The sequence below is a fragment of the Nyctibius grandis genome, chromosome 13, assembly GCF_013368605.1.
Source record: "Nyctibius grandis isolate bNycGra1 chromosome 13, bNycGra1.pri, whole genome shotgun sequence".
In the NCBI taxonomy this organism is placed as follows: Eukaryota; Metazoa; Chordata; class Aves; order Nyctibiiformes; family Nyctibiidae; genus Nyctibius; species Nyctibius grandis.
In genome coordinates, this window is record NC_090670.1 from 18,445,879 (window position 1) to 18,458,943 (window position 13,065).

General features: G+C 41.0%; 2 protein-coding genes across 5 annotated transcripts in view; one reads left to right on the forward strand and one right to left on the reverse strand.

Moving 5' to 3' along the window:
* NXT2 (nuclear transport factor 2 like export factor 2) overlaps positions 1–6,954 on the forward strand; it is a 64,064-nt gene extending 57,110 nt beyond the window's left edge. For all 4 annotated transcript variants that reach the window (XM_068411712.1, XM_068411710.1, XM_068411709.1 and 1 more), the window contains 3 exons: positions 1,082–1,168; positions 2,328–2,472; positions 3,364–6,954. In XM_068411712.1, coding sequence (XP_068267813.1) covers positions 1,151–1,168; positions 2,328–2,472; positions 3,364–3,542 — 342 coding nt within the window. In that variant the 5' untranslated portion in view covers positions 1,082–1,150 and the 3' untranslated portion in view covers positions 3,543–6,954. The remainder of the gene's footprint in view (positions 1–1,081; positions 1,169–2,327; positions 2,473–3,363) is intronic.
* A 4,434-nt stretch (positions 6,955–11,388) lies between these two features.
* On the reverse strand, positions 11,389–11,822 carry KCNE5 (potassium voltage-gated channel subfamily E regulatory subunit 5). The gene has a single exon (XM_068412153.1). The coding sequence runs from the start codon at positions 11,820–11,822 to the stop codon at positions 11,493–11,495; it is 330 nt and encodes a 109-aa protein (XP_068268254.1). The 3' UTR covers positions 11,389–11,492.
* Positions 11,823–13,065: the final 1,243 nt, after the last annotated feature.

Below are 13,065 nucleotides of genomic sequence, written 5' to 3' on the forward strand. Positions count from 1 at the left end.
GCAAGCAGGGATTATTTGATAGGCCGGTAAGTATTTTGCAGTATGGAGATTTCTCTGAAAAGTGTTTCTTTTGGTAATGCTGGAGGAATTCATGGTAGTTCTGGTGTATATTCATTAAAGACTGCCAAGAAAATGTTAGTAGTTAAATTGTGATGTACTGATTGAGTTGCAAATATTGAGAATAATAATGCTGAAATATAATAGCAATAAATTATAATATTTAAAAATATTTAATATTTAATGTTAAATGTTATGATATTTAATATTTAAAATATCTTAACAGAACCAAAGGCAGTTTTATAGATGTATGGGCAGTAAATTCAGAGTTACTGCTTTCCTGGATGTCACAGTTCAGGGTCTGTAAGAGATCAAGGGCCAAACAGCTAATCAAACTGACCAAGTAACCAAATGAGATCATAGTGCAGCGATGTGACAACAAAGGCTGTTACCTTTGGATAAATAAAAATAGAGAGATGTAAGGAAAATAATGACATGTGAGGAGAAGTGTTTGGTTTTTACCTGTGGATATAGCACTGGGGTGATTGTTACTGGGATACATCCAGCATGTGTACGTGTTCCCTTTCGCTCTCATTTTTATATTTATATATCCAATTATGTATTTTTACAGTTTATATATGTATCCATAAAGTTGTTTTAAAAAATGAGACTGTGGTGGCAGTGTGATGGGGTTCTTGCTAATTTTCAGAAATATGTTGAATAAATCTTGTTCCTTAACTTTATTTCAGAACAGCCATCACAGCGACAAATATTTTCACTGAATACTTGCATGTTCACACCACTTGCAGCCAGCTGTAGCCCATTTTCCAATGTAGATATTTACAATTTAAATACAATACATATATCAGCATGCAAGATGGACCCTAAAAGTGTCACCTTGCTAAAAGCTGGTACCTCCTGCAAGTAGGAAAGGAGTTTGAAATCAATTTCAACATTATTTGACATCATCTTTCAGCGAGGATGGAAAACCAACCAAAATGACTTGCTGGAGAAATTATGTAGATGACTAGGTTGTATAAAATTGCCTAACTTAAGTAATTTGGTATGATTTTTTTCTCTCCAGGATTTCAAAACCTATGTGGATCAAGCTTGTAGAGCTGCAGATGAATTTGTCAACATTTATTATGAGACAATGGATAAAAGAAGAAGGGTATGTAGATATTTTGACAATAGTTATAACTGTCTCATGCATTTTTTGCTCGCTTTTCTAACTAGCATTACACTTGAAAGCACCTGAAAGTTGGTTACCAGGTATTGTACTGGCCAGGTTGAGACCTCTGTTCCTCTTAGACTGCCCTATAGAGGATTCGTTATGTTACTGTGCAGTGTTGTTGTAAAAGGGACCCTTTTAGAAAGTGCTTTAGACTTCTTCACGGTAACAGTTTGTGTCCAACTGTGTCTTACAGGTACAGGATTTGGTCAATACAGGCAGATAAAACTTGCTTTATTTGTCTCTGAGGTCAGGATTTAGTTTATTTTTTTCCAGACTTCTTTTATCAGCAGTTATCACTTCTGTTTCTGGGAGTCTTCAGGAGTGCCTGAGGATAAAGTGGAAACAGCTCTATCTGGCTCTGAAAGTCTTCATGGACCACATTGATGTGGTATCACTTAACAGATATTTGCACCAGAAGAGAGCTGTGGAGACTGTTCTTTGGAATTTTAAATGTATTGTAATTTAATAACTTTTAGATTATGTGAAAATATCAGCAGTTGCATGTTACTTCATAGTCACTTTGCCCGTAAGTAGGTTATGCAGAGATATATCAACAGCTTGAAGTAGAGTTAGGCAGTTACTAAACTGTTACAGCTTGTGAAACATTGGGAAGTTCTGCTCTGCTGCTGCAGATAACTGTCCTTTTTAAGTTTCCACTGTTCCTAGTCCTGTTCACTTCTTGTTTTTTAATTTTTGCCTGAAATTATACTTTCCTGGCATAATCTGTGTTGGGCGTACACACACCCCAGAGAAAAATCAGCGATAAATAATTCTGGAAAGGTAGCACTGTCCTTTTGTTAGCAACTAGTTCAGTTCTGTCACCAGCTTTGTTTGTATGGAATCTCATCAGTATTTAAGTTTGGAGGCATATGGGTCACTGTGCAACTTACAAAGGAGAATGTGTTTCAGGTAGTTTTAATTCTTGGTCAGGAACGCACTAATTGTTAAAAGGAGCTAATATTTCAGGAGGGCACTTTATCAAAGTAACAGAAAAAATCAATAAGTCACAACATAAGGATTTGAAGAATATTTTGTATGTTGTCCGTTGTATGTTTTTACACATTTTTCTCAAATACGTATTTTCATATTCACTCAGGCTTTAACAAGACTTTATTTGGACAAAGCAACGTTAGTTTGGAATGGTAATGCAGTGTCTGGGCAAGAAGAACTGATCAAATTTTTTGAAATGTTGCCGTCTAGTGAATTCCAGGTTAATGTGTTGGACTGCCAGCCCGTTCACGGTAAGGTTGTATTACACTTATTTATTTTTCAATCTTTTTATAACTGTTGAAAGTGAACTGCCATTATAATATTTCTTGTGGAGCAAGCTTGGAGAAAATACTAAAGGTTGAAATGTCAAGTTGTGCATAAGACACAAAGCAAGAGGTGCAAGAACTCCCCACTTTCTCATGTCTGGGAAAATATTTTAAGGACTTTTTTGTTAAGATCATATTCAGATGTGATATATTTTCATGTATTGAAAAAGTCTGGCTTATCAGGTTATTTTGTCCTTGACAACGTCTGAGAGTCAAGAGACCTCTACTGTAGCCTCTGATACTGACCTGTGGCATAATGTAGAACAAATCATTAACCTGTATGTACTTTGATTTCTTTAAATCTAGAATGGACATTAAGTTCTTTAGATTTCTGATTAACAACTGCTAAAGAAAGGTTTACATAATTGCGAAGTTAATAAATTACTTCTAATGGCTATTTTGGGAATATAGGTAAGGAAGTGTGGTCAAGCACACTTGCTCTGCTGTGAAAGGTGTCATCTCTTAATAGCGGGGAAAAAAGTGTATGCAACTTGCGAAATATAAATATATATATGTGTATCTCAAATAATGAGAGCTTATTCTAAGCAAGAAGTCGTGTGTTTGTTGTAGTACTCTAAAATGAACAATATGAGAAGAAAATAGAAAAGCCATTAAAAAGCAGTGTTGGCAAGCGAATACACCATTGTCTGTATAGAAATGATGCAACAAAACTGTATTTTTCACGAATGTGTAACCAATTGTTAGCCTATAACTAGCATAACCAGAATTGAGTGAAACTTCTATGTACATTTCCTACTCCTTTACCTGTTAGCCTTTGCTCGGGTTGTTTTCTTTATACTTTTTCTCCTTGTGAAGAGCAAGCTACTCAAGGCCAGACGACAGTCCTCGTGGTGACAAGTGGGACAGTAAAATTTGATGGCGACAAGCAGCGCTACTTCAATCAGAACTTCTTGCTGACAGCACAAGCCACGCCTACCAACACAGTGTGGAAGATCGCCAGTGACTGTTTCCGCTTTCAGGACTGGGCCAGTTAGTGAGGACTGGCTACAGGAAGTGACCTCTCTCGTTGGACACGTTGAAGTTAGCTGTACGGACAGCCGTTCTCCACGCGTGGGAAACGCTCGCTCTTTGTGTTGCATCTGTCGTTGTGGAAGGTCTACAGATGTTTCAGGGTTGATCCCAGTGACCATGGGTTTAGTAATAAACAATCTTAAAATGTGAGAGGTTGCTCATGTTAGTTGGACTTAGCAAAATGCTGAAGGCAGTGAGCTGTGTTGGAATCATTCCTAAAATGCCTTACATGTAGCTATGCTGCCACTTCCAGACTTCTTGTATATAATGCTGAATGCTGAAACTCTACTCTATGAACACAAAATCCTCTTAATGTACAATTCTGACCAAACATGTAGCTCGTTCAACTTGAAGAGATCTGTTTGTACTGTAGCATCTTCCCTCTTGAAGAAGATGCTTGTGGCATGTCAACAGAATTCTCAAAGCTACCTACTCCGTGTTGTAAGGGACTAGGAAGGATTGACAGTGATTTCTACTGTTTGTGAAAGTAGAAAATATAGCTCCCGAGTGTGTAATCTCCCAAATAATCATGGGAATGCTAACGTCACCTTCTCTGATATGAAAGGACTAAATAATTTCATCGGGTTTCCTTTTGGCTCGAGCTTCTCAGACTTTGGTTGTAGTTCTTTTACGCTGATTCGTGTGTAAGGGCATACTGAATGATTCAGAGCTCCTGTGCCAACAACTCGTCACATGCATGTGAAGGACTTCAAACTGACTCTTTTTCTTTTGAAGTCTTACAGTGTAAGAAATAGGACAGTTGCATCATTTCTGTTTTGCTTTAACTATTAATTCTGTTGCTATGAAGTTTGGACTATTTTTCCCATATTCAGTCTGCAAGTTTTGGATCCCTACTGTCTTTCCAGGAAGCATTGTAGTAAAAAAGTGGCACTGAAAGTGTGTATTACTGTGAAGCCTTCAATTTTTCTCTTCAGTACTGTTACTCAGAACAGGTGCTTTGATTATTTTCAACTTAGAAGAACAGCTCTGAACACAAATACCATCTTCCTCTCATGCAGATTTTTACTGTAGTTTTCATGTTCATTTTAAATATTATCTTTAATTATTGATTCTGGGGTTTTATGTGTGTTGCTTTAAATTTGCAGTTTAAAGCTTTCAGCTGCTTTAAAATAGTTTTCAAGACTGCAGGTTGAGACTGTCCATCTTGGGAACTTAAGAGTAAATCTGAATATCAGCAGATTTGTTTCAAACTGGTATGTTTCTATTTTAAGCTGAGTAAAAAAAAAAAAATCAAAATGTAGCTATATACGTGAGAGTACACTTGCTTGTAACTGAAAATACATGAGAGGAACTTGTAACTCTAATCTTAATACGTGTTGCAATGACAGCAGCAATCCAAATACAAAAGCAGTTACGACTGCAGCTCACTTGTTTTTATGACTTAAATCGGGAAAACTGTGAAGATGAGCAATATCTAACTTTTATAAAACATCTTAAAGCATCTATAGTTTGCGATACAATCCCACAAGTAATGGGACGTTTAGGTGAAATGGGTGGGTTTATTTCCTTGTAAGGCACTCTAGTCTTTACGTCAGTAAGTTAGAATTAATAACCTGTCTCTATTCAGAGGCTATTTATGTTCAGAACTATTGTATAACTATTTTTCAGCCTGAAGAATATGAATTCCTGCAAAATGATGCAAGAAGCCCGGAATTTTTGAAAACTGTAAATACTGTAAATACATTGTTATTTCTGTATGTAGTAAAGAAAGGATCACTTTATTTAATTACTGTTTGTTCTTAACAGAATATATGAGGTTCTCATATTTGTATTTCTTCTACAAGTTTAAAAAGAAAACGTAACCCTAAACTTGCCTGTTACTGGTACAGCATTGTTGAACACTGATGCTGGCATGGTGCGCTTTTCTGTTTTTTTAATCTGCTGTTGATTATAGAAGTAGTGTTACAGATCTGCTTTACGTACACAAAACAGGTTTTGACTTTTGAAAGGTAATGATGGGTGCAACTGTAGCATTTGCTTGTTGAACTTTGAAGGCAGTCACCAGAACACACACTTGTATCTGTACCTGAAAAGCTTGTCCTGGGAATAAATATGTACTGGATATTTTTATTCAAGTTTTAATTTGTGTAGTAGTTTTTAAGCTTTTTCCAGGCAGACTGGGAGATGTAGAATATATAAGGCAATGTTTCAATCAAATGTTATTCTCTATTTTCATGCTACTCCAATGCAGGCTGCTCTTAAATCTGACTTCTGCAATTAATATTCAAACAAACAAAGCCACCACTACCTGGAACATTACATGGGAAGGTTACTAACTGGCCTAGCTGGACAAACCCAGTTTAAACTCTTACTGAGTAAGATGTGTAGTTGGAATTGGACTTGGTATGTGTACAGGGGTTCTTGGAGAGAAAATTACTAGGATGTAATTGGCTCAGCCTAGGGAGAAGTGCCAGTTGTGTACTGCCTATTTCCATCATCTTCAATGGGGATCAATTAGGGTGATTCAGTACTACCATGATTGTTGCTCTTTATAACTGAGAATGCTGTTTTACAAAATATTTTTATGGAGCATACTAAGTGATAATGTAGCTATTAGATCATGGTTTTACAACTGAGTAATTAATGGCACAAACAAAAAAATCTCTTGCATACTAGCTGGAGAAGTTAGGGATGCTGCAGCTCTGTGCTGCTTGTTAAAACTTCTGTGCTGGAATTAGCAGAAGAGAACATACAAATGCTTTTTTATTCCGTTCAGTACAAAACCATGCGGCTGTTTTAGTAATGCCCATTGCTGACTGCTGTAATATCCAAAATTTACAACAGGCAGCTATAAAGTGAACATGTTTATGCTCTAAACTGTAAGCAGGAGTTAATACTACCGTTTTTCCTGTTTGATACCAAGTTACTCGTGTACAACTGGTCAGTGAAACAAAGCCAGCTGAAGAGCCAAGCACTTCCACATACTGAATTGTGGCTACTGAAGACTTGATAAGTCTCCTCTTTTGTGTATATTCCCTGTGTTGTCTTTATCATCAGTCACTATTTTTATGTTGCATTGTTCTTTTGGCATACTACAGTTAAACTGACTTTAAATACTTGTGCTGTTTCTTGGAATGGAGAAAAGTGATTTGTTCTGATGTTGTTAATGATGTATTCTGGTGGTTTTGATATGCATACACTTCCTTATCCTGGTTGAAGAAAAGCACATTATAAGGAAATGCTGTTTTATCAGTAAAGTAACTTTCCAAACTTGAGTATATTTTGTAAGTTTTTGAAATTAAGACCTCTCGTAAGATTAATTTTAAAAAAAACCCTACCTGATGTTCTGCTTTTTTTATTATTGTTAGAAGTTTTCATAGTTTGTTCTTATGATATTAAAAATGCAACAAATAATTTGTAGCTTCCCTATCTTTACTACTTGTGTTCTACATGTGAGTTACATGTTCTGATGGTTGCAGCAAGGTGCTGGGGCACTGCGGAACGGGCTGGCTGTCAGCTCTTTTCAGTGCTGCAGCAAAAAAAATGAGGCAAATGCCTCACCAAGAGCACTGTCAAGCAGTAAACGGTGTTGAACTGGCTAGAGTAACAATCTCAAATTGACGTTTCCCTCTAAAATTTACTGAAGTTTAGACTGCTGTCCAGCAAATACCTGGATGAAGTCAAACAAAAATTATGCCAGATCCTTGGACTGTAAATATTTTTACTGAGAACATATTGTTATGCCCTTGCTCTTTCTCTGCTAAGAAGAAATGAAACACTCGAATAAGGAACAGTTCATGTGGTAACTCTGGTGATTTACTCACTTTATTTTGCTGTTTAAAACATCAAATTAGTAATAAACACTTAGTGGAGATAGCAGCTTTTAGTTGCTGGCAGTGAAAAGATGAGGATGCTAATGCAAGGTCAGTGTTTGTGTGGAAACAGATGTTGTTCTAGAAACAATGCCAAATATATTGTAAAATTCTCGCTGTGTTTGAAGGTGTAGATTTCAGTGCGGCTTTGCAAGCAGTCACTTACTGTAATTATCCTGAGCAAGGCTCTGACAGCTGATGCAGCGTAAAGGCTTAGGAGCGCTGGGAAAAATAAATCACAGTTAGGGCCAAACCAGAAGATATTTTTGCATATGTGTTGAAAGTGAATCTAGAAATTGCTCTTTCAGTATTCCCCCTGGGCTGAAGAAAAGAATAGTTAAGTCTTTCTAAACAAGCTTTTCTTTTCTGATCCTGCCTGAGAAGAAGTAGGTCATTGATAGCTGAGCTTATTCCTTCAGAAGGCTGGGTTTAATAATGTAAATAAATCTTGTTATCTTTTGTGTCCAGTGATTGAATGGACTATGGAGACTAAATGGCCATTTTGCCCTGCATCACTAATACAAGTGCCTTAGAATACACTATTGATGGAAAAAAGTGTGTTGGATTTCAGAGGCTAATTTTTGTCTTACAATCTAATTCAGTTCAGTCCCAGTGGGTTTGCGGCTTCATGGTTTTTTTAAGGTTTCCAACCAGTACACAATGTACTGGACTTATTAAAACAAACAAAAATAAATGGATGTTGCTGCTGGGCTCAATACTTATTTATTGAGGTCTTTGTATGCCACAACATGAATTCCTCTTATGTGTTCAAGTACTTTGGTGTGTATATTCATGCCAATAGAGTAAGAATGAACTCAATGTGAACTTACATTACCAGCTCTGCAGTGTAACCTTCTGTCAGCTACAGCATGTTCCTAAGTTCTGAGCATTTAAAGCACATTTTTCTTCAGAACTCAACACATCCGTGCTGAATCGTTAGGCTCATCTGGATGGAATGATCCATAGGGGCATTGTGAGTTCTTACGTGTAACTGCATTGATTTAGGAGGCTTGAATTCCTAATGGACTGACGTTTTGCTACTCTGAAAGGCTTAGTTTTGTTGTATTTCTCGCTGTCCTGGGGCAGTGCTGCTTGGTAGGGCAGTCTAACCTGGTTTCATAGGGTTCCTGTTTCCAGCTGAACTCTATGGGTGTTGCTTTCATTGCAGAGTCTTCAAGAAACTGAGGGCTTCATTCAAGTGGGTAGTTCTGTTGTCAGTTAGAGTCCCATAGGGCTCTATAGCTCTATAACTATCCCATGGTACGCTTTCCTCTTTAATTTGTGATTTAACAGAATTTAAAACAACAGTATGTGGACTATAACAAAAACTGGTACTGTGTATTTATGGGAAAAAGATAAACTGCAAAGAACAGTGCACTGAAAAATATTTTGGGTCTTCACAGTTACAGGTTCTACATCATTTTGATAGTAATAACAAATAAACAAGGGGTTGATGATTCTATGATTCTAAATGGAATTACAGTTTGTATAGTGGTCTTCCACCGCTTATTATTCTCTGATGATTGGTCAGATGTGAGACAGGTATAGGGAATGAAAACAATTTTTATTTTCTTGCAGACTTACTGCACCCACAATGAACCGTAACTATAAGAATAGATGGACTGATGTAAATCACAAATTACTGCAGTTCACCGAGACCTTGTGATTCTTTCAGGTATTGAAAGGTACAGATAGAACAGCAGATAATTAGATGTTTTGTTAGTTACTTGGCAGGAGGTCTTGTGCTTCCCTTATTTGTGAACTGTGTAATGAAGGGTAAACTTTTTCACGAGGGCAGCCCTTTCTTTTAGGTAGGACCCAAATACAATGTGCTGTACATACTTTGCATTTCAGGGGGGAAGAGAAACAAATGGATTATGAAGATATGTCATCAGTGGTATTTGTTGGACACTGACTCAGAGGGACTTCCACAACCATCTTTCAGATTTGTCTATAGGATGAAGCAGTGGAAAGCAGTTAGTAACCAGCTGATAGTAAATCAGACGTGTTAAGCACACGTTTTAGTGTCCAGTGCATTGAAGCTTTAAATGTGTGCAAATCTCTCATGCTTAGAAAACTCTTTAACAGTCCCTCCCCTATTCTTGTCTAGCACTGTAGTGCCCAAGTACCTCCTAAGCTCTTAGTCTGTAATGACTCTTAGAGGCCGGAGTCCTGCTGATGGGCAGTGGTCGGGCAGAAAAAGAGAAGTTAATCACTGAGACAGGTGAAATAAAAGGTTTTGGGTAGGCATAATGATTCCCTCTTCCTTACAGGGGGAAACTTTGGTGGCGCTCAGCTTAATTCTGATTGTACTGAAGGAAATCCTCACAGAAAATCTTCAGTGGGGCTGAGGCAGTGTTTTATCCCAGTGTGAAAGTTCATTAGACAGACAGCTTCCGCAGCTTAATATATATATGTGTGTGTGTGTGTGTACATGTATATATGTGTGTATATACATATTGCTTATGGCTCTTCAAAAAGTCCAGGCTGAAGTTAGCACTTGCATTTTCCAGAGATACCCTCAGAATCCCTGCAGATGGAGGTAGCTGACTATAACTTTTTCTGTTGTCTAACTACTTGATAGGGGATTTTAAGAATATTGGCAGTTTGTTGGTTTCTCTGACATCCTTTTTTCCCACACGATGCTGACTACTATGTTTTCTTCGCTGAGCTGAAGATTTCACATACATCTACTGATACAATGCTGGCATATACCACTATTGCATATACTCCCATTGAAATTGTTTCTGGAGCTTGAAATTTTTCCCTGCCCCACACTTTTCAATTATTAAAATGTGTAGGTATTCACAAGATACTGTTTGATACCTAATGATTCCTTGTAATTTGGTCTGTGGGTATTGCAGTAGTTTTCTATGGTGACAAAGTTCACTTGGTAACTGCCAGTCCTCTACGGCATTTTTTTTTAAAACTCATCACTTCAGGTATCCAGTTTACAATGATTCCCCACAAAGTTCTAGTAGAGATAGCAAGATGCAGTAGCTGCCAAATCTAAGAACTTAAAACTGTTTTGCTGTCGGAAGGAATCTGCATGAGTGTTTTATAGGAAATCTAAGTCTGTAACATGAAAATCTCTCCTCCTTTGAAGTTAATGTCAAAGCTTCTTTTTCCTGCACTGTGGTTTGGATAAAATCCAAATAGTAGTTGGGATTGTGAGGTGCAGCATTTGCTAGTGAAGGTACCTGTTCCTTGGAATTGTTTGTTAATCTTTATCTGAAAAAAAAAACCCACCCCAAACCAAGAAACAACAGACTATTGATGTGTAGTAGATTTTGTAGAAAGCTTATGCTGTATGTTGTTTTAATCTTAAGGTTTACCATGTACAAAGATATTCTTGGAATTCCACGTCTCTGTGTGTGGAAGGATGTTATTGATGGCTTAAAAGTTATTGCGCATCGGCAAAGCCACAGTACCAAGATGAGGTACTGATGTTTCCTCATGGGAACAACTTAAGTTTCTAAGCTCTTTTTGATAAATGCTTCCACGTAAGCCAAAACAATCTTGCGTTAACAGAATGAGGCCTGACCCTTCCCATCCATCGTACCTGGCATAACTGTCAATGGTCTAAAGTAACAGAACGGTGCATAATACAACAACAATGGAGCTGCTTTTAATTATGTGAAATGCTGCCCGCAGCAATAACGTTGTGGTCAGATAACAAGGTGGAATACAAACCGATTTTAAAGATGTTAAGATCTAAAGATGATTGATGAGAGAGGTCTCTGTACGTACGTAATGCAGGCATTTATTGTAGAAAAGCAATGCGAATCAATCCAAAGAGTTAAAGAACAGCCCTCGTTGCAGGAGGAGCCTTGAGCGCTGTACGAGCTGATGCACAAGAACAATCTGTGTCGTCCCACCGCTCGCTGAACCGGACGCGGTCCCGGCAGCAGCCCGGCCCCGCCGGCCAGCCCTCCGCCGCGCCCCGTCCTGCGGGCAGCCGGGCTGCCGGCGGGAGGGCGGCACGGACGGCGCCGTGGCAGGGACGCGCTCCAAACCCCCGCGGACTCTTCCTCCTTCCTCCCCCGTGCCGTCTGCCGGGCCGCGCCGCTCCCGCCGTCCTCACATCAGCCGCTGGCCCTCGCCGGGGCCGCCCTCCTCGGCCGGCTGTCCCGGCCCGCCGCCGCGGCCCCAGTCGCGCTCGATGTAGAGGTGGTAGGGATCGTGCTTGGACTCCAGCTTCCGCGAGCGGGTGTAGGCCAGGATGAGCCCCCCGGCCAGGCAGCCGTAGAAGATCATGATAAGCAGGATGTACAGCGAGCCGTCGCCCCCCGGCCCGGCCCCGGCCCCGGCCGCCGGCGGGGCGGGCGCGCTGGCGTTGCCGCCGCGGCGCAGCTCCGTGAGCAGCGCGCCGAGCAGCGCCGGCAGCCGCCGCGCCTCGCTGCAGTTCATGGCGCCGCCCCCGGCCCGCCCTCTGCCCGGCGGCGGGAGCGCGGCGCTCGGGCCGCCTGAGGGGAGCGGCGGTGGGGCTCGGTGGAGCGTTTGATGGAGCTGCTGCAGAGCGGGCTCAGCGCTCCAGTCCTGCGTTAGAGCTGTAGCGAGCGTCCGGGAGCTGATGGGATGGCCTGGCTGTGTCTGTACCGGTAGTGGAGAGCTTGGAAACCGTGTGATTGTTACCGTGCCTGGAGTTCAGATAAAACGGCTGGTGCAAGAAATGTAAGGACTGAGAAATCTACTGGAGAGGTGTCAGCCACAGCCCTGCTGCCTGGTGACTGAGGGCTGTGCCTCCCTCTGACAGCGGCCTGCTCTGTGTGTGAAATCCCACCTGCGTCGCTGCCCCCTCCTAAACAGGGAGGAAAGAGCCTGATGACTGACAAGGCTAATTGCACTGCCTCACAGGGCCAAATTTCATTAAAATACACACTCCCACACTAGAAGGGATAAAATAGTCTAATTCTGTGTGAAAGGTGCAGCAGGGAAAAAGCAGTCGTGTAGAAAACAGCTGAGCAGCCCTCATGCCCCTGGGAGCAGGTCCTGCCAGGTGAGGCTGCCGAGTACCAGCTGGGCTCCCTCTCCCTCTGGGAGGGAACAGAGAGAACCCAGAATTACAACCGTTTCACTCGGAGAACAGTGCAAACTGAGATCCCTTCCCAGGCTCCCTGAATTGCAGAAGCAAGATCTTTCATGAACGTAAATGCTTGGAAAAATGCAGGTCCACCAAAATAAAGCCAGGAAGAAGATGGTTCTACTCATAGGAGCTTTGGCAGCTTACCAGGCCTGTTGCAGGGCTCTTTGTGGCAAAGCCCATGGGCAGCTGAGCCCTGCCTGCCCAGGCGGCCTCGCAGAGCTGTGCGGGACCTGCTGCTCCGTGAGCGCGTGTGCCCTGCGCGAGAGCTGGCGCCCAGCACCGGGTGGGCAACACTGCTGCAGATGGTAAGGGACGGCCCTGGGCAGGCCCACAGAGCAGGCTGGCTGTGCAGTGGTGCGTACCAGAGAAAAGCAAGGAAAGGTGCCGGGGCACAGGAGCTTGAGCAGCAGCAGCTGCAGTGGTCAGGCAGCCAGAGGCAGAATTAATTGGAGTAATTAAAACAATTGGTAATTAGTTGAAGAGGGTCTGTTCCTTGAGCAAAAAGGCCTGGAGAGGACTGAATGTTAGCAGGCTGGTTTCTGGGCTGTTCTCAGGATGTCTGTGCTG